At 57.9% G+C, this 27,392-nt stretch overlaps 1 protein-coding gene across 1 annotated transcript; it reads left to right on the top strand.

Annotated features, from left to right (window-relative positions):
• TRIOBP (TRIO and F-actin binding protein) lies at window positions 1-21,720 on the top strand. The gene is made up of 14 exons (XM_090272465.1): window positions 1-21; window positions 4,897-4,953; window positions 7,440-7,508; window positions 7,629-7,718; window positions 8,126-8,235; window positions 9,690-10,218; window positions 11,060-11,170; window positions 16,092-16,239; window positions 17,996-18,098; window positions 18,650-18,809; window positions 18,879-18,989; window positions 19,829-19,915; window positions 20,619-20,782; window positions 21,344-21,720. Exons 1-13 carry the CDS (start codon window positions 16-18, stop codon window positions 20,778-20,780), a joined length of 1,743 nt encoding a protein of 580 aa, XP_090128591.1. The 5' UTR covers window positions 1-15; the 3' UTR covers window positions 20,781-20,782; window positions 21,344-21,720.
• The last annotated feature ends 5,672 nt before the right edge of the window (window positions 21,721-27,392 follow it).

The following is a 27,392-nucleotide window of genomic DNA, read 5'->3' as shown; positions in this document are numbered from 1 at the left end:
CCCCGGGGCGCCGCCATGACGGTGAGTAGCCCCCGGGGCAGCCCCTCCGCGCCTCAGGCCGGGGTGAGAGCAACCAGCCCAGCCGCTCCCCTCCAGGGCAGCCCCTCCCCTCCTGGGAAGCCCCTTCCTCCCTCCTCGGAGGACTCCGCGGGAAGACAGGGTGGCACCAGCCTCAGGGCCGGCCGACCGTCCTGCCTTACCTCTCTCCAGCCTTCGCTTCGCCTTTCCGGGCCAGGAGCCCGGGTGACCCCGAGTATATGGAAACGCCCCCTCACGGGCACCCCTCGTCCTCACTTTTGCGCCACCAGTCACGGGCCGATTCGGGGTGGCCCTTTCCCACCTCTCGTCCAGCGCGCTTCGTGAAGACCTGACCTGATTCCCCCCAGGCTGCGAGAGCCGCGAGGGCTCCCTGGGCTCCCGCCCGTGGGAGGAGCAGCGGTGCGCTTGGCCTGGGTCTGGTGTCTCGCCCGCGGCTGTAGAGAGGCGTCCTTTGGCTCGGGTGGGTCTCGCTGACCCGGGCTTGGGGAGACTGCCCACGCCTGTGGGGGGGCTGGCGAGAGGTTGGGTGGGTGAGAAGGGGTCGCCGTGTCTCACCGTCTGGAAGCCCCGTCTGAGATTTCTGGAGCGGCAGAATACCACTTTCTCCCAGGCTTGCCCTCCGCGGCGGCGCTGGCGCCTTGGGTGGGGTCAGCCCACAAGCAAGGGTGGGGGACACGGTGGCCAGGGTATGTCTTTCTCTTGGAGGTGAGCCCTACCCTACTTCCATCAATATCTGTGCCTTAATTATTATGTTACACCCCACGGCTGAGTTCCCCGTTGTCCCCATTCCATAGTCGGATAAACTGAGGCTTGCAGAGAGGCTTTAGGGAGTTGCCCGAGGTTACCCTGCGTGTAAGGAGAGGAGCCGTCCCTTTCTAGGTTTCTGGCCCGGTGGTGTTCTGGGAGGGATGGCCAGGGCTGCCTTTGGTTTCTGCCTGGTGCCTTAGGGGGGCTCTGACAGCTGATGAGGAGAAGGGCGGGTAGCAGGCGGTGTGTGTGCATGCGCCTGTCCCCTTTCCACCAGCGAGTGAAGTGGGCTGGGCCGCTGGGGGCGGGGTGGTGGTTGTGGAGAGGGGCCCCTGCCCCTGCGAGTAGGATGACCTGGCCGCTGCCTGGACTTCCTCGGCCTCCGCACATCCTGCCACCTCCCTGCTGGCTCTTCCTGTCGTCAGCAGCCTCCCCTGCCCTGCCCTGTCAGAGAGCAAAGAGGGATGTGGGGGTGGAGCTGAGTCAGTGTCCTGCCCTGTCCACCCCCAGGCAACGGAGAGGGTGGTCAAACTGCCCACTGGGTGCCTGCCAGACCCTGAACTGGGTGCTTTCGCGGTACCAGAGTTGATCTAACAGATGGGGACACAGGTGTAGAGAGGAGTTACAGCTGGGCCCAGGCTGAGCCAGGGTTGGTATCCAAGGGCCATCCCAGCTTTCTCTCCGGAGGAGATAAGAAATGTACACAGTTGCGTCCCCTGGAGAAGCACGTGCTCGAAAGGGTGAGGCTGCTGGAAGCAGCATGTGGGGGCCTGGGAGGAGCCTTCCTGTGATTGTAGGACTTTGTCAGGTGGAGATGGACTGGGGCGGGATCAGTGTGGACAAAGGCTGGTGGTCACATTTGGCGAATGGTGAAAACATGGGAAAGGAGCCCAAAGGCCACAAAAAGTAGCTTTGACTTCGGTTAGGGTCCCTGGGGAGCCGTGAAAGGTGTTGAAGCAGAGAGGAGGCTGATGACCACCCCTGGCAGTGTTTGCTGGTTTCATCCCACCCGCCTGCAGACCCGGGTCTGCTCCAGGCTGGTGTCCTTCCTAGACCTTTACACCCCTTCCCTGTCTCCTGGTCCCATCTTCCTGACCTCCGTGATCTGTACAGATCAAGTGGCAAAGGTGTTGTGAATGGGTAAAAGCTTAGAGGCTTGGGGAAGCCTGCGCGGAGTCAGGATTGGCTCCACCTCCTTTTGCCTGAGCAGGGACAGCCTTGCCCCCAAGCCTCGTTCCCCAGCCACTGCCTGGCATCAAATTATATACCTGCTCACTTGTTTATTGTATGTCTCTCCCTGACTCCCACCGGGATAGGGACCACATCTTTCATTCACAGTTGACATCTTTCATTCACAGTTGACTTCTGGTCTAGAACAGTCCGTGATACTTAAAAGAAAAAAAAAAGGTTCCACAAACATTCCCTGGGTCCTGTGGCTGGCGCAGGGGGTGTGAACGGTGCATGTCCCTGCCTGTGAGTTGCTTCTAGTCGAGCCTGTGAAGGACAAGTAAATGTCTTCAAGATAATCACGGGTTCGACAGAGGCCTCTCCGAGGGGCCGTGGGAGGGCAGCTGGGTGGTGTGTGGTGTGTGCTAGGACACAGGCCTCAGAGGAGGCAGTTGAACTGGGTCTCAATGCACGAGTGGGATTTGCCTGGTGTGGCAGCAGAGAACACAGGCCTGTGTGGAGGGCCTGGAGTCCTGATGTGTTGGGGATCAGTCAGGATGTGTGGAGACGCAAATGTGGGGCCCCCAAAGCAGGGGGAGGCTAGGCTGGAAGGGTGGGGCTGCAGCTTTTGTTTTTTACTATTTTAAAATCATTTTTATTTTTTTATTACAGTGGACATACATTATTATAATAGTTTCGTGTGTATAGGGTTTTGTTTTGAAGCCACCTGGAGCCACCCCTGGAGGCTTTCAGCAGACTTGTAACTAGGCCTTTTTGAGTGGGTCCCTGTGCCACAGGGTGCTTGGAGGAGGCCATGCGGAGGGTCCAGGTGGGCGGGAGGTAGTGCAGACCTGTAGCCAAAGGGAGGAGGGCGGGCTGGGCTGTGAGAGCCTATTGCTGCTCCTTAAAGCCGAAGGACAGAGTGAGCTTCCTGCAGGGGGGGAGGCCTGGAGAGCCGTGGTGAAGGTGCAGTGGGAGAGATTTAGGTTATCAGACCCTTTGACCCTGGGAGGCCGGGTTCCCAGGTGACCATAGGCCCTCCCCTGCCAGCAGTTTAAAAACTCGGATTGGTGGCCTCCTCTCCCCAAAGCCACTGTGCCATCCCGTGCCTGATGTGGCGTGCGACATGTTTGTACTGGCTTCCAGAGGTCACCGGGCTTTTCCGTGGGTGGTACATCCAGGCCTCATAAAACCTGAGGGAGAGCAGGACCCCACATCATTTACTGCATGAGGCCTCTGGGCTCAGGGAGGGGATATGACTGGGGACGGTCACTGTGGCCCCACTTCCCAGGCGGCCCTTGGGGTCCCAGCCTGTCATTCCTGCTGGGGTGCTCTTTCTCAGCCTCTGGAAGTCCATGGTGGATCTCTTATGGGCCATTCCAGAAAACCCAGCTCCTCAGGGCTGGGGTTGGGGGTAGAGACTGCTTCCGAAGCACAGAAATTCAGGTGGGGTGGAGGAGGGTGGATATTTACTCAGCAGGTTTTCTCTGGGGTCTGGCCACAGCATACCTAGTCCTGGGGCCAAGGGAGGTCCCAGACTGAATGCAGGTGAACCCGAGTGACTTGATGGCCGTGGGTGGAGCTACCAGTCTTCATTCAGTCGTAGCTTGGGACTCCCGCACATTTGGGAGACAAGCTGGGGAGAATGGAGAGCAGATGGGCTGAACACCACCCAGAGTTTCTCAGGCCTGAGCAGAGCCTCTGCCCCTTCCCTCAGACAGGCGTGCAGGGAGGGACTTCATGCCCGAGTGGGGCTGCCAGCCTGCTGAGAGCCAGGAGCCCTGGTCTCATGGCCGGCCGTGACTGTGCATGGCTCCCAACGCTCAGGTTCCCGGCCCTGGCTTCTCAGACAACTTCCTCCAGCTGAGGAAGAGGAGAGTGGGGCTCCCTAGGAGGAAGGCAGGTCAGGGGAGGTGGTCAGGTCAGGTGGCTCTGGTTTCCAGGTTTCCAGCTGCTTTCCTAGCCACCCACTCCACTGAACCATGCCACCCGCTCCAGTCACGCAACCGGACACCTTGGCCTGGTGAGGCAGCGATGTGGACGCTGATAGGTGGGCTCAGAGCCATGGCAACAGGTGGATGCCTCTTTCCTGCGCGCCAGCCTGGCCTGGCCCGCCCTGCTCTCCTCCCAGTGGGCAGGAGCTGAGACTCTGCAGAGGGACGGGGGCTTAGATGAGCGACGTCCTCCCAGCAGGCAGGGAGGATCTGGTATTCGGCACCTGCCACATGGACCTGGCCAGAGAAAAAGCCAGAATGAGCAGCTTCTTTATCTAGGCCCAGGTGGGGATACGTGGTTCACGGGCCCCGGTGGGACATGCTGCGGCTAGGAGCCCCCAGACCCCGGGGCCGTGCCCCGCTGGGCAGCACCCAGCAGGTAGGGCTTGCCAGAGGATCTCCGACCCCAGCTTGTGCTTGGTTCCATCTTTCAGGGTCTCCAGGAGACGAGGGAAGGACAGGGCTGGTTGGACCGCAGGAGGGTCAGTGGGTTGGGGTTGGGAGGCAGCAGTAAGGCCTTTGCCTGGTGGGCAGCCTGGGCCTTGTCAGTGAGGGGACTGGACACTTCGCTTGCCCTGCTGGTCTGGCCTGTTCCCCGAGCTCTCTAAGGATCTCTGCAGGCAGCGTTCTGGCTCCCTCTCTCCCATTCTTGGGTGAGGAAATAAGTGCGTGGGAGGAGAGCTTGAATATCTCTGGTGGCTGCCCCCATCACTTGGTCCACCGTCTTGGCAATCAGAGATTGCAGATATTGGGGGAAGGGGCCAAGGCTGCATCACCAGGGAGCCTGCCTGGGTTTGAAGGGTTACCTGGACCCTCAGACAGCTCTCCTGGCTTCCCAGACCCTGAGTCTTACAGGGCTCAGAGCCAGGATGGGCGCAGCACCCCTCTTCCCCAGCCCCATCGTGTTCTTCACTGGGCCTGACTCACCTACCTCCTCGTCTCCCCATAGCCCGATCTGCTTAACTTCAAGAAGGGATGGATGTCGATCTTGGACGAGCCTGGAGAGGTAGGAGGGCCGATGTGGAGAGGAGGGGGTGGCTTACTGTACGGGCCTTGGGGGCAGCCCAGGAGGCTGCGCTTCTTTCCTGGCCTGTCCAGTCTTGTAGAGACCCTGGTCTCTGGGTGGAGGGGGTCCAGGGTGGGGGCCAGATGTGGGAACTCTGAGAGCAGGGTGTTTCTTGTCCAGCCTTGGGCTGTGGGGGTGGGAAGGCAGAGGCTTCCTGGAGCAGTCTGCAGTGTTAAGAGCACCAGGGAGGGGGGGCTTCCTGGGCCCTCAGGCTCTGTACCCCATCCTGCCCCCTCACCAAGAGCCCCTTCATCCTCCTACCTCTTGCTGACCCTGCTGAATATCCAAGGGTCTGGGTGGAAGGAATCACAGAGATATCTGACCTGAGACACAGACAGATTGCCCACCACTCAGTCATGCAGCAGCCCCCACACGGTGGGGACGGGGGGCTGCTCAGAGCACCAGCCTGGGGCCCCATTGGTTGAATCACAGCTTTCTCTGGCCTCAGTGGCCACATCTAATGGGCATAATGGATATTGATGATTCCTTCAGGGTGGATAACAGTCACAGATGTCAAGCATGTAAAGGGTCCCACATAGCCCCCGGTGTCTGCTAGGGCCTCAGTAATAGCCCTTCCCTTTCTCTAATGTGTCTGTCCTTAGAACCAGAAGGGACAGTGGCCTCTTACTGGCTCTGCCCGTTCAGCTGCCAGGCTGGAGCTGGAGCTGGCTCTATGCCCACCCACCTTGGGAGGGGACGTCTTCCTGCCCCTGTTCTGCATACGCTCGTGCCTTGGGTCTGTGTGCCGCCCACATGCCAGGAGGGCTTGGAGCCAAAGCGAATCGCATTGTGTTTCCGACCCACACGCTTTATTCCCTCCAGCCCACAGCCTTCTGTACCCGCTGCCGGCTCGCCGGTCCTCGGGTGGCTGGGCGCCAGCCTCACACAAGGCCTGGCACCTCGCCAGTGACCCGTCCTGGCCTCCCCACCCAGGGTCTCTGGAGGGCAGAGATGATGGGCCCCACCCAGAATGGGCCGTTACTCATTCTCTTTCACGAGGTTTTGGAATGTCCAGACTGGAAGGGCCCTAGGAGTTCAGCCAGCTCAGCCCCTTGGTGCACAGACAGGAGACCTAGGCCTGGAACTCGGGACGCCTGGGGCCCCCAGAGCTCCTGGGGCTCCCGTCTCAGACAGTTGTAGACTAGGCCTGGAAGGGCCAAGGGCAGCATTTGGCACGGAACCCCTGCCCCACTTTACAGAGGGACAGGTGAGGGCCCGAGCAGCAACTCAGGCCGCTCAGTGGGAGCCGGGTCGCTCTGTGGGGCCAGTCCTTTAAAGCAGCCCTAACAATTTAGCGCCCAACCCTACGCCAGTGCCATGAGAAACATACAGGGAGGGTTAGGAACTTCTAGCCTCACAAGAAGGCTTAGGGACTTCTTATTAGTCCTACTTTACAAGTTAGAAGACTGAAGCTCAGAGAGGTCAAGATATTTAACTAGTGACACTCAGCTAGCAAGGGATAAAATAATTGTAACCTAGGTCTCGAATGCTACGGGGAGGCAGTGTGGAAAGGAGTAGTAACTGTCATCCTGGCCCATCTTTGAAAACTTACCATTTTCTTGAGGAAAAATAAAAACTAAGTACATGAAATAGCCAACAGGGTGGATAGGGCTTGGTGATGTGTGGGAGCCCCAGGCGATTTCAAGGACCGGGTGACATGCATTGACCCTGGCAGTGGGTGGACCTTGACTAGCATTCCAGTGCATGGCCAGAAGCCAGAGGAGGGCTGAGCTTGGCACATTCAATATCAGGCTATCCCAGTGCCCCCGCCCCTTTCCTTTCTGATGTTGCCTGCCAGTCTAACCCCAGCTGGGTCAGAGAAAGGCACTACAGAAAGTGCCCAAATCGTGAATGCTCACATAATGTATCTCACAAGGCGAACACGTGTGTCACCAGCATCCAGATCAAGAAACAGAATATGACCAATGCTCGGACTCCTCCCTTGGGGCCACCTTCTAGTCCTGCTCCGTGGGAGACATGTCCTTGGCACCGGAGGAGATGCAGAGGGGCATAGGCAAAAAGATTTGGGAAGTTCTGGTCCCTAGCTGGCTAGGTGGATGACCTTACACAAGCCATGACCCCTTCCTGGTCTGCACTGGGGGCATGTGCTTGTAGGAGCCTTAGTGATCTTGGTGGAAAGGATCAGGATGGGTATGGAAGTGCTCACAAATCCGAGAAGGGCTTCCAGAGGGAAAGGGAGGGATGAGTACAGAAGAGAGGCCGACCCGTTTCAGAGGTGCTGCCCCTGCAGCTCCGAGAGCAAAGGGGGGCCAGGCTTCAGCTGTGGCTTTTCTGACTGCCCTGCCCCCTGCCCCCCTCCCCTCAGCAGGGTGGGTGAGGGTGCCAGGGTGCCCACAGAGTGGCCCACGCATACCCTGCCACTCCGCTACGCCTCCACCCTCACTCCCCACCCCTCTCCTTCACAGTGGAAGAAGCACTGGTTTGTGCTGACTGATTCAAGCCTCAAGTACTACAGGGACTCCACTGCTGAGGAGGTGAGGATGAGCTGGGAGGGCTCCCTCCCCCCATCGGGTGCTGGGGAGCCCCTGGGAGGGGCTGCGGGGACTTGGGTGGGGTCACTGGAGTACGTGGACACCATGGCCTTCCTGCTGCAGGCCGATGAGCTGGACGGCGAGATCGACCTGCGCTCCTGCACCGACGTCACCGAGTATGCAGTACAGCGCAACTATGGCTTCCAGATTCATGTGAGGCTGTGTGTGAGGGGGGTGGGGGTGGGGCGGCATGACCCGACAGCCCCCTCAGAGGGGGTGTTGGTGTGAGCGTGGCTCTCCATCAGAGACGGGTTCTGTCACTCGTTTACACAGAGAACCCCTCCTCAGAGCCAGTCACAAACTCTGTTGCCAACACAGCATATCTGGGAAGACCCCGGGTGTCACTGGCAGGGGTGGTTCAAGTGTTGGGGAGACCTTGGAGCCAGTGGGGATCTTCTAAGGCTAGGATAGTAGAGAGGAGGGAGGGCACCTTCTGCTCACCTTCAGGTTCAAGACCTTAGACACCCTCTGGGGGGACGGGCCACCCTCCCTGGGATCCATAGTGGGGAGGGAGCAGTGGGGCTGGCCATGTGACAGCCTACCTGTGGGTGGACTTGCAGACAAAGGACGCTGTGTATACCTTGTCGGCCATGACCTCGGGTATCCGGAGGAACTGGATCGAAGCTCTGAGGAAGACCGTGCGTCCCACCTCAGCTCCAGATGTCACCAAGTATGTGCTGGGTTGGACCAAGGCTTTGGGGAGGCACTTCCTGGCGTCCTTGAGTGACGTTCCGGCACTCAGGGGACGGCCCTCTGGCTGTTCCTTCTGGACCTCAGTTTCTCTGTCAACAAAATGGGGTGAGGGCAGTGAGCATTCTTGGCAGTCCTCCAGAAATACATTGAGGATTTGGGGTTTGACTGCTGTCCCTCTTTGTCCCCCACATCCTGAAAGGGGTGTGTGTGTGCTCAACTCTTTGGAGAAGAGGCCAGTGAATGCAAGGCCCCCTCTGAGTGGCTGACTGTGCTGGGGGACCTGTGTCTCACCCTGTGTCAGGGCGAGGGTGTGGCTTGGCAGTCTGCGGGGGGAGTTCACTCCCTTTGGAGGTCGCTGTGGGAAGAGTGGTGGGATGGCTCGGTATGCTGGTGGTAGAGCCCCCACACAGCATGAACCCCAGATGCCCATGGGGCTGGGGCTTGTGGCTGCTGGGCAGCAGGAATGGAAACGGGGTATTGAGGGGCATTGAGCGCGAGTCCCCCCATCTTCCCACAGCCTGGCTTCAGCCCTGAGGCCAGCCGCTTTCTTGTCTGAGTTTCAGATCCTTCAGCTGTCAGACTGAGTGTCATGGGAAAGTACACAGAAGTCCTTTGTGAACTGAAGCGCAGTGCAGCCGAACTATTACTTAGTGTACACACTCGGCTGCTGTAACAAAGAAGCCCCAAACAGTGGCTTAAACCCGGAGAGGCTTATTTTTCTCTCCAGAACAGTCCAGAGGTGTGTAGTCCAGACCTGATGGGCAGCTCTGTGGTCCTGGAGTCCCAGCTTTGGCTCTGGTTCAAGAAGCTGCCCAGGCTGTCCTGGAGTCCCAGACAGGAGCCAGGCCAGGGCACACCCAGTCCTTCAGAGGGTGCCACCTCTGACCTCCCCGGGGCAGGATGTGGGCACATGGCCACACATTGCTGCAAGGGGTGCTGGGTGATCAGATACCCAGCTGTTACTATTGAAGAAGAGGAACACTGCCTGGGTCCCCACAGTGAGTGCCCTGTGCCCTGTTCATCTCCTCAGCAGTGACCGTGGCCATCTCCCTTATTCCACTGTAAGCCCCTGGAACCCAGGACCTTGTCTCAAACCACACTCTTAATAAGAATGATTTAATCACCATTCATAACGGGCTTCCTGGTAGCTTTCCACACATTCGTCTGCCTAGTCCTCATATTCATCCTGTGAGGGGCATTGCTGTCTCGGGTTACAGATGAGTGAGGCTCAGGCGGGGGCCAGATATCCTGGTGGCATTGGGATCCTTCCCAGGTGTGTGAACGGTGAAGCTCTACTTCCCACCTCTGGGCTGGGCTGCTTCCTCTGCTGGAGGTCACCCCCAGGCCCCGTCGTGCAGGTGACTCTCAGGAGTGCTTGTTTGGGGACTGAGGGGCAAGCTCCTGCCTCACGCGGCTCTGCTGGCACCCTAGGCTCTCAGACTGCAATAAGGAGAACACGCTGCTGCACAGCTACGGCACCCAGAGGGGCTCCCTGAAGGCCGGGGAGCAGCGCGTGGGCCACGAGGTCGTCGGCCGGGGTGGGCCTCGGAAGGCAGATGCACAGCGGCCGTCCCTGGACTACGTGGAGCTCTCCCCGCTGACTCAGGGCTCCCCGCAGCGGGCCCGCACCCCGGCTCGCACTCTCGACCGCCCAGCCAAGCAGGAAGAGCTGGAGCGGGACCTGGCCCAGCGCTCCGAGGAGCGACGCAGGTGGTTCGAGGCCGTGGACAGCAGGGCCGCCGAGACCCCAGCTGGTGAGGGGCCGCGCCGGGGCCTGGGTGCCCCCCTGACCGAGGACCAGCAGAGTCGGCTCAGTGAGGAGATTGAAAAGAAGTGGCAGGAGCTGGAGAAGCTGCCCCTGCGGGAAAGCAAGCGGGTGCCTCTCACCGCCCTGCTCAACCAAAGCCGCGGGGAGCGCCGGGGCCCCCCAGCTGACAGCCATGAGGCACTGGAGAAGGAGGTAGACATCACAGTTGGCCTGTGGGAGCCCTCGCACCCCATCACCGCCCCTCCTGTCCCTACGGTCATGCTATGGCTTTTTCTCTTGCATACCTGCAGTGACGGGGAGCTCATCCCTGATCCGTGCCTGACACCGCAGACTCCTTCTAAACCCAAATGTTCTTTTCTAGACCTTGGGTTTTTTGTTTGTTTGTTTTTAGATTTTATTTATTTTTAGAGATAGGGGAGGGAGGGAGGGAGGGAGAAAGAGGGAGAGAGAAACATAGATTGCCTCTTGCACGCCCCCAACTGGGGACCTGGCCTGCAACCCAGGCCTGTGCCCTGACCGGGAATCGAGCCAGCGACCTTTTGGTTCATAGGCCAATGATCAGTTCGCTGAGCCACACGAGCCAGGGCTGTTTGTTTTTTGATTTTTTTTCCCCCTTAGTTCTGTCCTCAGTAACCACAGAGAAGGGAAGAGAAAAGAGAGGCCATTTATTGAGCATTTTGTCTTGGGCTCTGTTGGCCTGTGGAGGCTCACGTGTATTCACAGCAGGCTCCTGGTCCCACGGGGCGGGTCTCATCATAGCTTCACTGATGGGAAGTGGAGGCTCAGAGACGCTTCCCTGCCGCCCACATAATGTAAATACCTGGGCCACAGTGCTCTGTTCCCAGCCCTGCCTTGTCTTCTCTGGGCCGAAGCTCTTCTGGCTCATTGACTCTGCCATCCAGGAAACAGCTGGAATGTCCCCCTTACCTGCACTCCCCACCAGGGCCGCTTCTGAAATCCAGAGCTCCTCGCTGCCTCTTGCCAGCCCTCCCCTGCCTCCGGGCCCCCCTTACCTCATCTCCTCCCTTCACAGGTCCAGTCTCTTCGTGCCCAGTTGGAAGCGTGGCGTCTCCAAGGGGAAGCTCCCCAGGGTGCGCCCAGGTCCCAGGAGGATGGTCACATCCCCCCAGGCTACATCTCACAGGTGAGGCTGAAGAGCTGTTTTCTGGGGGATGGGGGCAAGTTTCTGGTTGCCATGTTTTCAGAAAACAGCTAATATTTTGGAAGCCCTTCCTGTGTACCAGAACCATGGGAGGCATTTGACATGCACTGTCTCATTTACTCTCCCCAGCCGGTGGACATGAGCACTCTGCCATCTGTAGACAAGGCCTCTGAGCTATGAGAGGTTATGTGACTTGCCCAGGGTCAACTGGCCCGCAGATGTCAGAGCTCGGGTCTGACATCTGCCCTCATGGGACACTGCACTTAGACCGCTTTCCCGACACCACCCTGGGTAACTGGGGAGCCAGTGAGGAGTGGGAGCCCCAGTGGGCAGGCCCTGGGAGGCGCTTCTGAAACAGGGAACCCTGCCATGCCTGCCAGGCTGAGGCCCTCCCACTAGCACTTGAGGACTTGGAAGCCTCCAGGGGCCCTCAGGGGGACACAGTCTGCCTAGGGCAGAAGTTCTCAACCGAGGCAGATTTTGTTCCCCTGGGACATTGGGCCATGTCCAGAGATACTTTTTGATTGTTACCATGGGGACAACTAGCTTTCCAGGAAAAGTACATGCATGTGAACACACATACTTATATATGCACTATATATATATATATATAACATGTTGATTATAAATTTTACTGATACAAAGAATATTTAGTATACAACTTAAAAATAAAAAATACATAATATTTTTAATTGTAATTGCCATATATAAATTGATTTTTCTCAGAACACTTTCCTCGGTTTTTCTGAATGCTTGTATCCACAGCAGACAAACAAGTGCCATTCTAACATGAGTGTTGGTTGACGTTTTTATTTATGTTAATGAGTAAGACGAGAAACATGTTGAAACTACTTGGTCAATGTCCTGAGCAGTTTTTTGGTTGAACTGGATAATAGTTCTCTATTGAGAATATTTCCTTAAGAGTTTTTCCTCGGGTTTTTGTTCTATTTACAACCTGGTTGTCATAGATATGGCACACTTTTAAGTTTAATCTGCATTATTCTCATCTTCTCATCACTTGCTTAAGTTTAGACTATTAGCAAAATAGTGAAGTGAGTTCCGATTTGTAATGCTTACCAATGTCCATGGTGTAAATACTCCCACTGTGGCTGAAGGACCTGAACATGGAGTTGGGAAGACATGTGCACCCCCGTATAGAGCATTTCCACCTTACAGATACAGAAGACAAATAACCTCCAGAGTGTAGACAATAATAAAATGCAGTGAAATAATTAAGAAGTGATGAAATTTGAGTATCAGCTTTGTTTTTAATATAATTAATGGTAAGTTTATATAACTTAATAATGGTCATGCTTAACAACTGCGTCACAAAATTCCTGAAAATGTGATAATCAGCTGTCTCTGGTCAGCACACCATTGCCTGAAGCAGAAAAGAATGCTGGGATCGCTGGCTCTGAGCAGAGGGTCCTTCTAGAACCTCTGAGGGGAGAGGTTGCTGTGTGTGGCTCCCAGGAAACCGTTCTGGGGGTGGGCAGCATGGAGCTGAGCACTGGGTAGGGTGGGGGCATGGGCTGTGTTGGGAGGCTGGTGGGTGCCTGGCCTGGAGACCTCCGCTGCCAAGCCAAGGAGCTGGGATCTTGTCCCACACACCTGAGGAGGTTTGGGGTCTGGTAGTGACATCGGAAAAGGTGTGTTGGTGTGGAAGGGGCTTGGGAGGGCCCAAGGCCAGTGTCAGGAGCTAGGCTGATAACTGAGGGAGGGAGGGACACAGGAGGGTATGTGGAGGGAGGAGCATTCAGGATGAGTGACAGAGGAACCCCCAGCAGCCCAGGGCTGCTGCTGAGGCCTGGGGGCCTGTTTGGAGCTGTTTCAGCTGAAGGGAGACCAGGGCCCAGGGGTACTGGGGCCTCATGTGCAGGTCTAGCTTGGGGGTCGCCTGACATGGGGAAGGGGGAGAGGGTAGGGATCAGTGTTGTCAAAGGCTCACCTGAGGCCAAAGGAAGGGGTGGGTGGGCATATCCAGGCAGGGTGGGCCCCAAGCTGTGCTTTGTGGAGTCCCTCGTCTCCAGGGACTGCTTCTCTGGGGGGGTCTGTTCACATCCACTATCCACTGGTAGTCAGAGCAGTTCCATCTTTGCCCATTTTATTATTAGAATGTGTATTAGGTTTCCTTTAGAAAAAGGTTTCTGTCACTAAAATGAAGTTGGAAAAGCACTTCTCTGACTTCTCAGCTTACCGATGGGGAAACTGAGGCTCAGAGAGGAGGCACGACCTTTGAGCTAGAGGCAGTTCTGTGCCTGTGATCCAGGCCTCCTGGTCCCCAGCGGCCCCATTGGGCCCTCCAAGGCTGTCAGCATTTTGTCTTGCTAGGTTGGGTGGGTAAGGGGAGCAGGCAGAACTCGGCGGGGGGCAGTGAGAAGGGACTAAGGGGGAAATGGGGAGAGAAGACGGGAATGGAGTGGCCCAAGACGCGGAGGGCGCCAGAGAAGAGGAGCTCAGCCATCTGTGTCCCCCTTGAACCCCGGAGGAAGCAGCTGGAGATTCAGTGGACCCTGGAGAGGTGACAGCTGGGGAGGGGTTCCCAACCTGGCATCTCAGGCCACGTGAATGCCCCTCTTCTAGTTGGTGGGGCTCTTTGCCTCAGGGCAGCAGCAGGGTTGGGGGTGGGGGGGCTGCACTTATAGTGTCTCCAGCAAAGGGGACCAACCCTTCCATCCTGTTGCATTAGGGGCACACCCATTTCTTACCCGCTTTGACCCACGTCAGGGGTGGCAGCTGACACCTTGGGCTTGCTGGAAGGTAGGTCAGAGAGCAGCTCCTGGCCTTCTAGAAGCCCCTCTCTGTAGGCTGGTTCCCGTGTCCTGGCAAGAGCCTGCCCACCCCCCCTTTTAGCTAGTGACTGGCTCTGCCTACCTGGTCTGACCCTGTAAGTACGGGTCCCTATCCCCAGTGCTTCTCTCATCTCTGCAGGTGGGTGCTAGCTTACCTTGGGGACTCTTGAGACTTGGTTTTATGGGACCTGTTTTACAGATGAGGAGCCTGAGGCTCAGAGAAGGGAAGGGGCTTGTTCAAGTTCAGTCCTGGGTACAGCCAGGATTAGGACTCCCAAGCAGTGTTCTGTTGTCCTAACTCAGGGGACACACAGAGGACAGGCACCCTTGCTCACCCCCTAGAACACCTGGACCCAGGTGGCCTTGCCCTTGCCCCAAAGTGGCCTTTGAGGTGTGGCTGCTGGAGAGAGGTGGCTGTCCTCCCCATCACTGTGAGGTGCCCTGTGCCGGGGTGGCGGGGATACGGTTTCTCGCCTGTCCTCCACGCCTTGGCACCTCCCTGGCTCTTCCCCTTCCCCTTTTAATGATCTTCAATATTTTTTTATTATATAAGGAATAGGTTTACATTTTCATAAATAATTCAAACAAAAGGGTAGAAATAAACACGAATTCTCCCTCCCCTGCCTCCCCCCCCCCCCCCCGGGGTCACCTAGCATACCATCTGAGCACATCTGTATGGTTTCCTGTTTGTCATCTCACACTTCGGAGGGTAGAACTCCAGCGTGGGTCCTGCCGGGCTCCAGGCCAGGCGGCCGCAGGACCGCCTTTCCTTCTGTAGGCTCTGGGTAGGATCCACGTGCTCGCCCCTTCCAGCATTTGGTGGCTGCTCACCTTCCGTGGCTCGCGGCCCTTCCTTCACCTTCAAAGCGTGCAAAGGAGTCGGGCCCTTCTCACTTCACACCGCTCCGACCTTCCGCAGCCACTCCTCCCTCTCCCTCTGCTCTCCTGCCTCCTCTTCCACATCTGTGGACCCCATGGCTACACTGGGCCAGCGCGTGATCTAGGATAGCCTCCCTAGCTTAACGTCACGTGATTAGCAAGCTCAGTTCCCCTGGGCCGCCATGTAAGGTGACATTAGCAGCGTCCAGGGAGGACGGGGACGTCTTTGGGGCCAGCACTCTCCCTCCCCGTGTCCTTCCCTACCTTTTCTGAGCTTTGGCATACAAGTCTGGCTCCGTGTGTTTGTTGTCCGCGATTGGGATCACCCCGTGGATATTGCCAGAAACCAGCTTTTATCACCTAACTTTCGAGACTCCTTTCCCCAGCAGCCCATGTGGGCAGCTCTGTCTTTTAACCGCCGCCTGGGTCCTTTGTAACGCTCGATCTCATAATTTATTTAAGGGTTGTTTATTTAGGTTGTTTCCAGTTCTTGTCTGTTGCCAATCTTGCCCTAGGGAACACCCTTCTCCAAGAGTCTTTGTGCACGTATGACTTTCCACGGGGTCATTCCTATGAGTGGACCTGCTAGGGCAAGGGACGGGATCATTAAAAATGCATCGGTGCTATCAAACTGCCCTCCACGTTCCCATCCCAGTGACTCTCCCCGTTGGTCCACAACACCCTGTTCTGTGATGTCATAAGTCTTAGCTCACTTACTCAGCACGTGCCACACTTCAGGCCCCAGCCCAGACCCCATGGACTCCGAGCTGGGGATCTTCCCCGTCTGGGGAATTTGTGGTCTAGCAGAAAGAAGCCAGGCCTTTGGCGGCAGGGAAGAGGCTACCCAGAGACAGGACATTTAAGCTGGGCTGCAGGTCAAGTGAATCACGCAGCAAGAGAAGGGTGCAAAAGGATGCTCCAGGTGGTGGGAATAGCATGAGCTGCAGCTCAGAGGTGTGAACATGCTGTGAACTGTTTTTTATAACTGATGTTTCTTGGTGACGTAGGGCCAAGGGTGAGGCTACAAGGGTCAGAAATGGGATCAGGTACTTGACCCTGCAGGATAGGGACCTCAGAAGGGTTTGAGGGGGGAGGGGGGCAGATGCAGGTTGGTGAAGTCTGGGTCCCTGGGTAGACCTGCTCCTGAGGCTTCTCACCTCAGGCCGGAGTAGGGCCCCTGTCCCAGGCAATGGGGGCAGCCCTGTGACCCCTTGCCGGCCGCCTGCCCGCAGGAGGCTTGGGAGCGCAGCTTGGCGGAGATGGAGTCCTCGCACCAGCAGGTGATGGAGGAGCTGCAGCGGCACCACGAGCGGGAGCTGCAGAGGCTGCAGCAGGAGAAGGAGTGGCTCCTGGCCGAGGAGACGGCTGCCACAGCCTCAGGTGAGGACCCTGGGCTCGGGACCCGGCCCACAACCCAGGCATGTGCCTTGACTGGGAATTGAACTGGTGGCCCTTTGGTTCACAGGCTGGTGCTCAATCCACTGAGCCACACCAGCCAGGCTCGGGAGGCTTTTAAATAAGAGGTTGTGGTCTTGGTGCCAGACTTGGGGTGAGGGATCAGCAGGAGCTGGAAGCCCCCAGAACTGGCCTCTGACCCTGCTTGAGAAGAAGAAACTGAGGCAGTAAAAAGCCACCCCGCCCCCTCACTGGTGGTGAGTGCTCTCCCTTGGGGCCTGCAGCCACAGGAAGGGCCATCTTAAGCCACACACACACTGCACCACAACTCTGAGTCCAGGCCCGTCCCGCATACTGGGGGAGACACTGCTCAGCCTTGGACCCAGTTCTCACAGGGGCCATCTCCCTGGGCACACAGGCTGGACCCCGGGGAGAGCAGGAAAAGGTGTGAGCACTTACCAAGCCTCATTACCCAGTCCTAGCCCTTGCAGTGCCCAAGGAAGCAGCCCAGTTTACAGATGATCAGTGGGAGCTCAGAGAGGTTAGTGATTTGTCCCAGGTGGCACAGCTTGGAGGAGGCAGAAGCTGGAGTTGGAACCCAGAGCACGTTGACCGCAAAGCCATGTCTGAACTCACCCTTCGCTCTCCTGGGACAGAAACAGGAATGCCAGACCAAGGGCTTGGCGACTTCCTCCCTCTCTGTCAACTGCCCGCCTGCTGTGGGTGCCTGGCACATCCCGTGTTCCCCTAGGGGGCTGTAGAATAACGGAAATTATCAGAGATCCCATGATCTAGAACTTGCCACCCGCTAATTGCTTCACACACTCAAGCCCATGGCCCCTCGTGCCAAACCTGGGGCTGGTGCATTTTGCATTTTAGGAAGATAACCCAGTGCATATATGAGGTATCCCCTCACCCCCAGCAGGATCTGGACTTCACCCTGAAAGCCAGCACTAAGGTTTTCACAGTGAAACTGCTGAATGTCACCCTTAAGTGGGATAATAATCACCTCAAACAGCCTCATGTCCACTCAAGTTGGGGATTGTCACCAGGAAACTTGTGAAAAGCTTGCAGTGTTCAGGGCTTTTGGGTTTTAGAATCGTGGATAAGACGATGCATGAGGACTTGTTTCATCCTCACGGCAACCATGTTGTGAGTGTGAGAAGAGACCTGGTTCTGGGGCGCTCGCAGTCTGGAAAGAAAGCCAGCAGCTAATGTCTGAGCTGTGCAGTGACCTGCAGGCTCTACACACACGTTCCAGTAACTCATGGCAGAAGGTGCTGTTGTTAACCCCACTTCCAGAGAAGGGGCCTGAGGCACAGCGGGGTTAAGTCCCCTGAGCAAGGTCACCTAGATTTTTACCAACTGCCGAGCCTCTATTCTTGACCACTGAGCTGGGCAAGGCAGAGGGGTCTGGTTAAAGGACCCTCCATGCAGTGCGGGGACTCTGGACTGTGGGGCCCTACCCAGCCATCACTACCGAGAGGTACCAGTGGTCAGAGGTGTCTCCCTAGCAGGGTCCACCAGACCGGGGTTATTATCCCCTCTTGCTAGACAGGCTTAGAAAGGTCAAGCAACTCATCTAAAGCCACTCAGTTCGTGACGCAGCCTGGTCCAGAGCTCTGCACGTGCCGCTCCCTGCTCCCGTCTCCATGCCGCGGCACGTGGAGTCTCGGAGGGTGGAGTTTGGTGCTGCTGACCCCTCCCCAATCTCCCCGTCACTTCTCTGCCCCGCTTCCAGCCATTGAAGCCATGAAGAAGGCCTACCAGGAGGAGCTGAGCCGGGAGCTGAGCAAGACACGGAGTCTCCAGCAGGGCCCCGATGGCCTCCGGAAGCAGCACCAGTAAGACAGCACCTGGGACCTGGGGTCTGTAGGCCGGGCTCCCTCTGAGCCGGGGACCCAACTGCCTACACTGCTGGTTAAGAGCCAGGGACCTGCGCTGATGCCCCTTGGCAAAGGCCACGTCACGTGGTCCCCACCTGAGACTCCCACTGTCTTCATGGTAGCACAGGGAACAGAAGCAGCAGGGCCTTCGCCAGACCTCCATGCCATCCACAGGGACACTCTTCCGGCCCTTCTTGCCTTGCTCTCTTCCCCTCATTGGTGTCCCCTGGGGCTGGGCTGCAGCATCGCCCTTGGCCAGCCACCCGCCCTCCCTCTGCCACAGAGCGCAGTTCTGGAGTGTGGAGGCTGCAGAAACTGGAGAGGTGGGCTCTTCCAACCCACCCCTTATAGAGGAGGCACCAGTAGCCACGAGAGGCTGCCACCCGTTCACAGCCCCACGGTTGGGTGGGGGCCCAGGAGTCCTGAGCTGCTTTGAGTGTGTCATGACCCGACTCCAAGCTTGGTGGGGGGCAGGCGAGCCCCATCACTCTTCCCGTCCCGTGCGGCAGGTCGGACGTGGAGGCGCTGAAGCGGGAGCTGCAGGTGCTGTCCGAGCAGTACTCCCAGAAGTGCCTGGAGATCGGCGCCCTGACGCGGCAGGCCGAGGAGCGCGAGCACACGCTGCGGTGCTGCCAGCAGGAGGGCCAGGAGCTGCTGCGCCACAACCAGGTGGGCCTGGCCCCGCTGGGGTGGGAGTGGGCGCCCCGCAGCCCGGCCCTGACCATCCCGCCTCCCCAGGAGCTGCACTCCCGCCTGTCCGAGGAGATCGACCGGCTGCGCGGCTTCGTCGCCTCCCAGGGCACAGGCAATAGCTGTGCGCGCAGTGAGCGGAGCTCGTGTGAGCTGGAGGTAAGCGCCCTGGGGCACGGCAGGCAGCCCAGCCGGTCCTGGGGCTCGGGCGTGGGGAGGGCACCCGAGGGCACAGCTAGGAAGCGCCCTGCTGTGTGCCCTGCCATGCTGCAGCCAGAGTCCAGCCCACCCTTCCAGGTCCTGCCACCCACCTGCTGTGTGACTAGGGCCAGTTCCCTCCCCTTTCTAAGCCCCGGCTAGCGCCTTCCTTCCTGGGAGAAGTGGCAGTGAGCAAATGTGGGCGTGATCCCAGGATCACCCTGGTGTTTCATTTTACAGACATTATATACGGCTTTTCTCTGTGCCTGACACTTCTCTAAGCCGAAGTTCTTAACTCACCAAGTCTTCCTAACAGGCCTGTGAGGTACATGCTGTTACTCTCCCCGTGTTACTGATAAGGAAACTGAGACACAGGAAGGTCAACTACCTTGCCCAAGGTCACACAGCTAGTTGGTGTGGGAGCTGGGATCATAACCTTGACAGTCTGGCTCTAGAGTCTAAGCGTTTAAGCCTCCCCAGTCTGGCCGAAACTGTCTCCCCTCTGGTCAAGTCAGGATAATAACACGTGCCCCTCGGCCTGGGGAGGGGTTAGTGAGGTGGTCCGCAGGGAGTCCCAGCCTCTGCTTCAGAGTTGCGCCACGCCCTCAAGTTGAGGGCCCGGTGCTATGGTGTGGGTGAGGGTGAGAGGGCTTCCTGGAGGAGTGTGCCTCTGGGGTGTAGTGTGTCTCAGGGCAGGCTGGGCGCTGCACTCCAGGGGCCGAGGCAGGGGAGGGCAGACCGCAGTGCCCTCTGGGCCGCATGGCTGCAGCCCTGGGTCAGCCTGGCGCCTCTGACCCCAGGTGCTGCTGCGAGTGAAGGAGAACGAGCTTCAGTACCTGAAGAAGGAGGTGCATTGCCTCCGGGACGAGCTCCAGATGCTGCAGAAGGTGGGTCCCGGCTGGCTGACATGGGCCGTCCTCAGGCCTCTCCCACGGAGGTGTTAGTGTCCCCACTTACAAAGAAATCGAGGCTGAGAAAGGGTAAGGGGCTTGCTCGAGGCCACACATTCATTCATTCAGCAAATATATATGGAGCACCTGCTCCGCGCCAGGCCCCGTGCTGGGTGCTGGGGGCGCAGCGGCGAACAAAGAAGCCACCGGCCCTGCTTGTGCAGAGTGTGCGCTCCGGTGAGGACGGAGCCGGGCTGCTGGCGGTTGGGAGGGCTGGGGTTCAGGCCCAGGCCTGTCAGTCTGTGGCTTGCCTGGTGCCATGTGCCCACGTCTTTGACACCCTCTGTGTGTTGGTGGCTCTGGGAGTGTGTGTGAGTCAGACTCGGGGAACTGGGTCCAGGCACTGGGCCAGGCTGACCTAGTTGTCATCCCAGCCACTGGTGGTCACCTGGCCTTGGGCAAAAGCTTTACCTCCCTCAGACTCCACAGGGTGTAAATGGTGCTGAAACCAGTGTCACTGGGTGGTGCTGGGAGGACTCTGTCCAGCGTTGGGGGCCACCTGGAGGGACAAGGCCGTGGGGGCTGTAGAGGGGCCTGGCTGCTTTGTCCTGGCCAACACGGAGCATGGTGGGCATGTGGCCAGGTGGGCAGGGCCAGGACGGGAGGGCTTTGTGCCCTCATTGCCCCTGCCCGCCCCCAGGACAAGCGCTTCACCTCAGGAAAGTACCAGGATGTTTACGTGGAGCTGAACCACATCAAGACGCGGTCAGAGCGGGAGATCGAGCAGCTGAAAGAGCACTTGCGCCTCGCCATGGCGGCCCTGCAGGAGAAAGAGGCGATGCGCAACAGCGTGGCCGAGTAGAGGTGGGTGCCACAGAGTGGGCGGGAGCGAGGCCCGCAGGGCACCTGGCCTGGAGGTGTGCACGCAAGGCTCATCCACACCCAGCTCCCTGTGCCACCCGGCCCAGGGTGCTTCCTTCTGCTGGCTTCTGGTTCCCTTCCTATAAATAGGGACCGTGCCACAGGCACAGTCTCCACACGCCTCTTCGGGGCTGACAGTGCCCCTGGCTGTGCGTGTAGGCTTGGGCGGCAAATCCAGTGTGCCTGCCCCCTTCAAACCGGCAGCAGGGCACGCAGTACTAATCACTAATAGAACTCCTTCACGGAGCTCCACACTCAGACATCACTGATGGAGGACAGCTCCCTCCTGACAAGTCCTTGTAGACATCTAAGGCACTTGGGAGAGGCCGCCCTGTGGGCCAGGCTGTTTGGGGAGAAACCTGGAGTAGCAGATCAGATGTAGCCTTTGGGGCTGAGAGGTGTGGGAAGGACCAGTTGGCCACCCTTGCCTGGCCTGAGCCACGCTGGGGCCCAGGGCCAAGGCTGGGGCTTCCCCAGCCCACAGTTCCCCCACTTGTCTTCCAGAGCCTTGTGGTCCAGCCCAGCTGCAGACCCCCCAGCCCAAGGGAACCAGTTGCCCTCCTTCTCTGCTGGATGGAAGTCAGAAGCCAAGCTTTCTCCCCACCCTCTGTGGGCCACACATGCACTCACAACTGTCACACACACACACAGTGCACACCCCACACATGCACAGGCACGCAGACACACACCACGCAGGCACCCGTGGGCACTCACTGCACTGCACAGGCACGCACAGCAGCACACACACACCACACGCATGCACACGGACACTGCACAGGCACCACACGGCACACACCACATGCACAGGCACACACAGACACTGCCCGGGCATGCACACGGATACCGCACAGGCACACACAGGCACACAGACACTGCACAGGCACACACATGTACCAGCATGCACGTGCACACCACACGTGCACAGATGCACGCACACGCACTCTGCGTATCTGAGCGCACCCCTCGCACTGGGTCTTAACTTGCACCTTCTTCAGGATTTTATATGTGAAGAGATTTTTATATATAGACTTTTTTCTTTTTTTTTTTTTCCAAAAACACTTTGTACTTTTTAAAAAATAATTCTTGGTGGCCATGTGCCTCCAACACTGGCTCCCCCTCTGTCTCCAGCCTCGTGCTGGGCCCCTGGGCCTGTGGCCCTGCCCTGGGGTCCGGCAGTGGCCACGGCCAGGTTTGACTCTGTTGGGAGAGTCAAGGAGCCAGCCACCCTCCTCCTACCCTACCTCCCACTAATTACTTCCTGCCCTGGGGTGTCCCACACCCTGGGGCTCTGGACAGAGGGACAGATGGACAGAGGGAGCCAGCCTCTGTCTCCATGGCCCCACCTCCTCCTCCAAGGGGGTGCTGGGAGTGGAACGGCAGGAGCTGCCTCAGGAAGGCGTTTCTTTCCTGCTCCGTCGGCCTTCTTAACTTAATAAAATGTTCTTGTAGCTCTGGTGTCCTGGATGGCTGGGGCAGGGTGGGTCATGGAGTGGGGGTTCCTTAACCCCTGCCCCCAACCCTCCACCATTCCTGGAGGGTAGCATGTGGGCTCTGAGGGCGGAGTAGAGATTTTAGTTCCTCCACCAGCCGATGCTTTGCAGCTCTGCGAGGGGTTTGCCGACCAGCGCCAGCAGGGAGCTTGGTGGAAACACCAAGTCCAGGGCCCACTCGCCCTGCTGACTCAGAGTCTGCAATTTAACAGCCCCCAGGGGTTCACAGGCACCTTCAAGTCTGAGCAGCCCTGGGGCGGGCGCTGGGCCCAGCTGGAGCTGACTGTCCCCTGACTGACCTTGGCAAGTCACATCCCCTCTCCGAGACTCTCCATCATATGGGTGCCTTTTCGCCCCAGTCCTACCTTAAGGCTGTACTTGGAGGTCACGTTCAGCCCTGGGCACGGTGGGGGTGGGGGTCTCACCATGGCTGCCTGGATGTGCTGATGGTGGCCACATGTGGGGTTGGGAAGAGGTCCCCTTCGGGAGTTCCCCAGCCACAGGCTGGCTGTCCAGGTTCAGAGCTGTGGCTAAGATGAGGAAGACAAAAGGATACCTTGAGCCAGCCCATCCCTCGGCTGTTCCGGTCAGTACTCCGGCCCCTCAGGCTGGGCACTGGTGCAGAGGTGAGCAAGACCTGGCCCTTCTGCCACCGAGGCCACTAAAATAGGCCACCTCAGGTTGGGTCCCAGAAGGCTGTGGGAACCCGGAGGAGACCTTGACCCAGCCTATGGGTCAAAGAGGGCTTTTGGAGGTGGCATTGAAATACGACTTTTCCAGGTGAAAAATCAGGAAGGGCGTTCCAAGTGAGAGAACACAAGCAAACGCACGGTGAACGTCCCTGGTGTGTGCAGGGCAAGATCCACGGGGCAGCCTGTGGGACGTGGGGAAAGGACCTGGTTTTCCTGCCAGCGATGGTTTAGGAGTGGGCACGGGGTTCAGTTTCCCCACTGAGATGGCAAGAGGAGTCTTGGTTGGAGCTGGAGGGCTGGGGCAGGGGGTCATCTGGGAGGGCTTCCTGGCCTTTGAACTACTGGGCGAAGTCCCCACAGTGCCACCATCTTGCCTCATCAACTGTGCTAACAACGGTCAAGCAGAAAGAAGCAGAACCCTGAGTCTCAAGAGAAAAGGAGCATCCCAGAGCCGCTCAGAGGCGGGGTGCCTGCCACTGGCAGCCTCCCTGCTCTGTCGCTTCCCACCAGCCCTCCTGGACACCCCTCCCTTCATGCCCCGCCTCCATCACGCCCTCTGCCAGCTCAGGGCGTCCCGCCCTCCCCTGAGATCTCACTACCCGCTGGCTAGTGCAGCTCCAACGAGAAGGGCTGGCAGTGCCGTGTCTGCGCGGGTGTGGGGACCCGGGGTTCTCACGAAGTGCAGTGGGAGCGCTCTTCGTGTCACCGCTGTGGGCAACGGTGTGGCAGGTTCTGAGAACGAGACACATCTCCCCTGTGACGTAGATTTCCGCTGCTGCATAGACACCCAGGAGCAGTGAGGGCTTAGGGCCGGAAAATGAACAGAGCAGCAGTGTTCATGGCCGCCTTATTCATAGCAGCCCAAATCCGGACACAATACATATGTTCATCGACAGCAGAATGAATGAATAAATGGCATCATGTTCATACCTTGGAGTACACACTACATGGCAATGGAACAGTTACTGCTACATGCAGTAATGGTGAGAGAAAGGAGCCAGCCACAAAGGGCACATGCCATGCAACTCCACTTACGTGAAGTTCAAGGACAAGCAAATCTGTCACTATGGTGATGGTCACCAGAGCAGTGGGCACCTCTGTGCTGGGATGGGGGCCTCTCCTTGACTAGCAGTGGGCACAAGGGAAATTTCTGAGTGAGAAATATGCCATACCTTGATCTGGGTAGTGGCCGCATGGGTGTGCCCGTGCGTAAAAGTGTGCCATGCCATACATCTAACAATTTGTGCATTAGACTGAGTCATGTAAAAAAAAAAATGCTAGGGTACCAGCAGGTGCCCAGGTGAGCCACCTGGGGAAAGCCCCAGTAACCTGTCAGCCAGGGAATTTGGCCCAAACCACATGGCGTGGCTGCTAGGTTCAGGCAGCCAGGCGTGTCCTATGGGAAGAGCGTTGGCGGGGGTGTTCAAACCCCCACTGCTGCCTCCAGCGGGCTACGTGGGCCTCACAGAGTCACAGCCCTCTCTGGGCTTTATTTCCACATCTGGTAAGTGGGGGCCCTGATGTCTACCACAGGGGGCTTTCAGGTATTAAATCACCGAGTGTTTCAACTATGCTGTGTAACCAACTACCACACACTTAATGCCTTAGAACAAAGCTTATTATCATGCATGGTGCTGGCGCTTTGAGATATCACTACCCTCCTACTGGGCTCAAATGGGCAGTTTTCCTGGTGGTGGTTTTTTTTGTTTGTTTGTTTTGCATTTGCTATTACATGGTGACTGGAATCATCTGAAGGCTCAACTGGGTTGGACATTCAAGACAGGCTTCTTCGCTCATACGCCTGGTACCTCAGCTGGGAGAGACTATAATGGGCACCTGGACGTCTCTCTCCACGCGGCCACTTCACGTGGTTAGCTTGGGCTTCCGCACAGCCTGGCAGTCAGCCTGTGGTCTGACTTCTCACGTGGCAGTTGACCTCCCAGAGAAGGAGAGTTTCAGGAGACCCAGCTGGAATTACATGCATCTGATGACTTCGGCTTGGACGTGCTATGGCATCGCTTTCATCACATTAGTCAGAAACAGGTCACAGGGCCAGACCAGATTCAAGGGGAGGGGTCAGTCGCAGGCCGTGAGTGCTGGGAGCCATCTTGCTTCTCTGCGCTCCTGCTTCTCCTGCTCCGTCCCCTCCACCTTCTGTCTCCTTCATGGAATCCTCTCCTCCTGCCCACGTGTGCTTTCAGCTCTCCCAGCTTCTCCTGCACGTTCCCTGTGATGACTTGATACTGCGTCCCTGGCTTTTGTCCGTCTCCCGCCCAGACCTTTCTCAGGAACCCCAAGTCTGGGCAGCCTCAGTGAGTCTCCAGCCCACCACCAAGGCCCCGTTTTCTCTCCAACGTGCTGCTCTTTGGTTAATTACAGGAAGCCACAACCAGCACAGACAACGGAGCCAACCCAGCCTGGGAGGTCCGGGAGACTTCTTGGAGGAGCAGGTGCCGGAGCTGAGCAGGAACGAGCTAGGCTAGGAGGGTGGGGAGCGTATTTCAGGTTGAATGAGTATCCCACTCAAAGGCACTGATATGGGCCAGTGAAGCCCATTCAGGGACAGAGCAGCTGGGTTTGGCTAGCTTTTGGAGTGTGTAGTGGGATCCCAAAGGAGGCCCAGACAGGCAGGCTGGAGCTGAAATCTGGTCTGCAGGGAGGTGGGGCCCTGGTTCCAAGCTCTAGCTTTTTTCTTACCCCTGGGGGTGGGGAGCTTCGGAGAGTTGTAGTGGGCACACCCTTGCTCAGGACAAGGTCTAAGGGCAGGGGTGTGGATGGCAGCAGCGAAGGCCCTGAGGGTTGGTGTCCAGTGTGGGGCGTGGAGAGGGGGACGGAACTCCAAGGAAAAGCAGAGGGTGGGTTCACAGCAGCCGGAGGGAGTGGATGCTTCAAGAAGGGAATGGCCAACAGAGACCAGGAGAAAAGGCCCACTGGAGTCCACTGAACTTCCTCCAGCCACAGAGAGTGGGGAGCCACGTAGGGTCTGGGCTGGGGGAGGACAGAGAGGCCCTGTCGCTTCCTTATCACCAATGAGTCAGGTTTTCCTCCACCTCCCTTGCCTAAGGCCTAGCGCTCCAGTCGCCCCCGCCCCACCCCATCCAGGGGCTCCATGACCACCCGCCCCTCTCAGCCCCAGGGACCTGCAGCTTCTCTGGTGGGTAGGGGACAATATCACCCCACAGCGCTCCCCCCCCCAAAAGCGCTAATAACACAGACTCCCACCCCCCTTTCCTCCCAAATGCCCTTGTTATACCCGTGTCCCGCTCGGACCCTGGACACCCCTCCCTCACCAGGTACAGACGCCACAGGAGTTCAGGGCTGGGGTCACACAGCTCCCCATCTGTATCCTTGTCCCAGCTCTGCAAATCTGGGCGCGTTATATAGCTTTTCTGTGCCTCCATTTCCTCTTCTGCAAAATGGGGATGGCAGTGCATACCTTGCAGAAGTGTAGTGAAGCTAGAAATGAGCTAATAGATGGACAACGCTGAGAAGAATGCCTAGGACCTAGTCAGGGCGATGCAAATGTTACCTACTATTATTGCGGTGGTGAGGTTATGGGGCGGTGATGAGGATTAAATCAAATTATGGAAGTAAATTGCATGGCACAGGGCCAGGAATACAGGAGCTGTGATTTTATGATTATTTGGAGTTAGCTGGATGCCCCTGCCCTGACCATCCCCAGGGGACCTGGTTAAAACTTGGTGCACACCCCAATTCCACAGCCTGTGCGAATCCAGCCCCCTTGCTTCCACTTGGGCAGGTTCCCACCTGTCACTTTTCCTGAGACTTCCTTTCCCTTGGGGCAAAATGCGTTTCCAGGTACAAAGCCAGACCCTTCAGTGGTTCTACAAGAAATCCCCCTGAAAGGAGTGGCCTGTGAGGGAGCTCTCAACATCTTGTCCCTTGCGGCTACTCGACCCCTGGCTGTGGGCAGCACCAGGCAATCTGGGAGGAGTCCAGCCCGGCCACTGGGAACTGCCCAGCACCTCCTCCACACCAAGCCCTGGGGGGCTACCCTCTCCTGCTCTTGGATGTAGCTGTTTATCCTGGTTCCCTTGACCATGGCCTCATTCAGCCTCTTCTCCAGTGCCCAGCCTCTGATTTTTCCCGTCCTGTCTAATCTGCACATGACCAGCGTGAACTTCCTATAACAGCGAACTGAAGCCCTGCCTACCTCCTTGCTGCCTTTAGTCTTGGCACACAATCCCCTCAGCCTGCCCCGGCCCCTTCTCCCTGCTCCTTCAGGCTCCTTGGGCTCCAGGCTTCCACATGAAGCCACCTGCAGCTCCCAAGGGTGCCCAGCCATGAACTCATCTGTCCTCACTGCTGTCCTCCATATACACCTGCCCACTCCCTGCCCCTCGCCAGATG

This window comes from Furipterus horrens, unplaced genomic scaffold (genome assembly GCF_987537825.1).
Source record: "Furipterus horrens unplaced genomic scaffold, mFurHor1.1.pri manual_scaffold_4, whole genome shotgun sequence".
Classification (NCBI taxonomy): domain Eukaryota; kingdom Metazoa; phylum Chordata; class Mammalia; order Chiroptera; family Furipteridae; genus Furipterus; species Furipterus horrens.
Note: the sequence above shows the minus strand (reverse complement) of the source record. Positions and strands in the feature narration are given on the sequence as shown.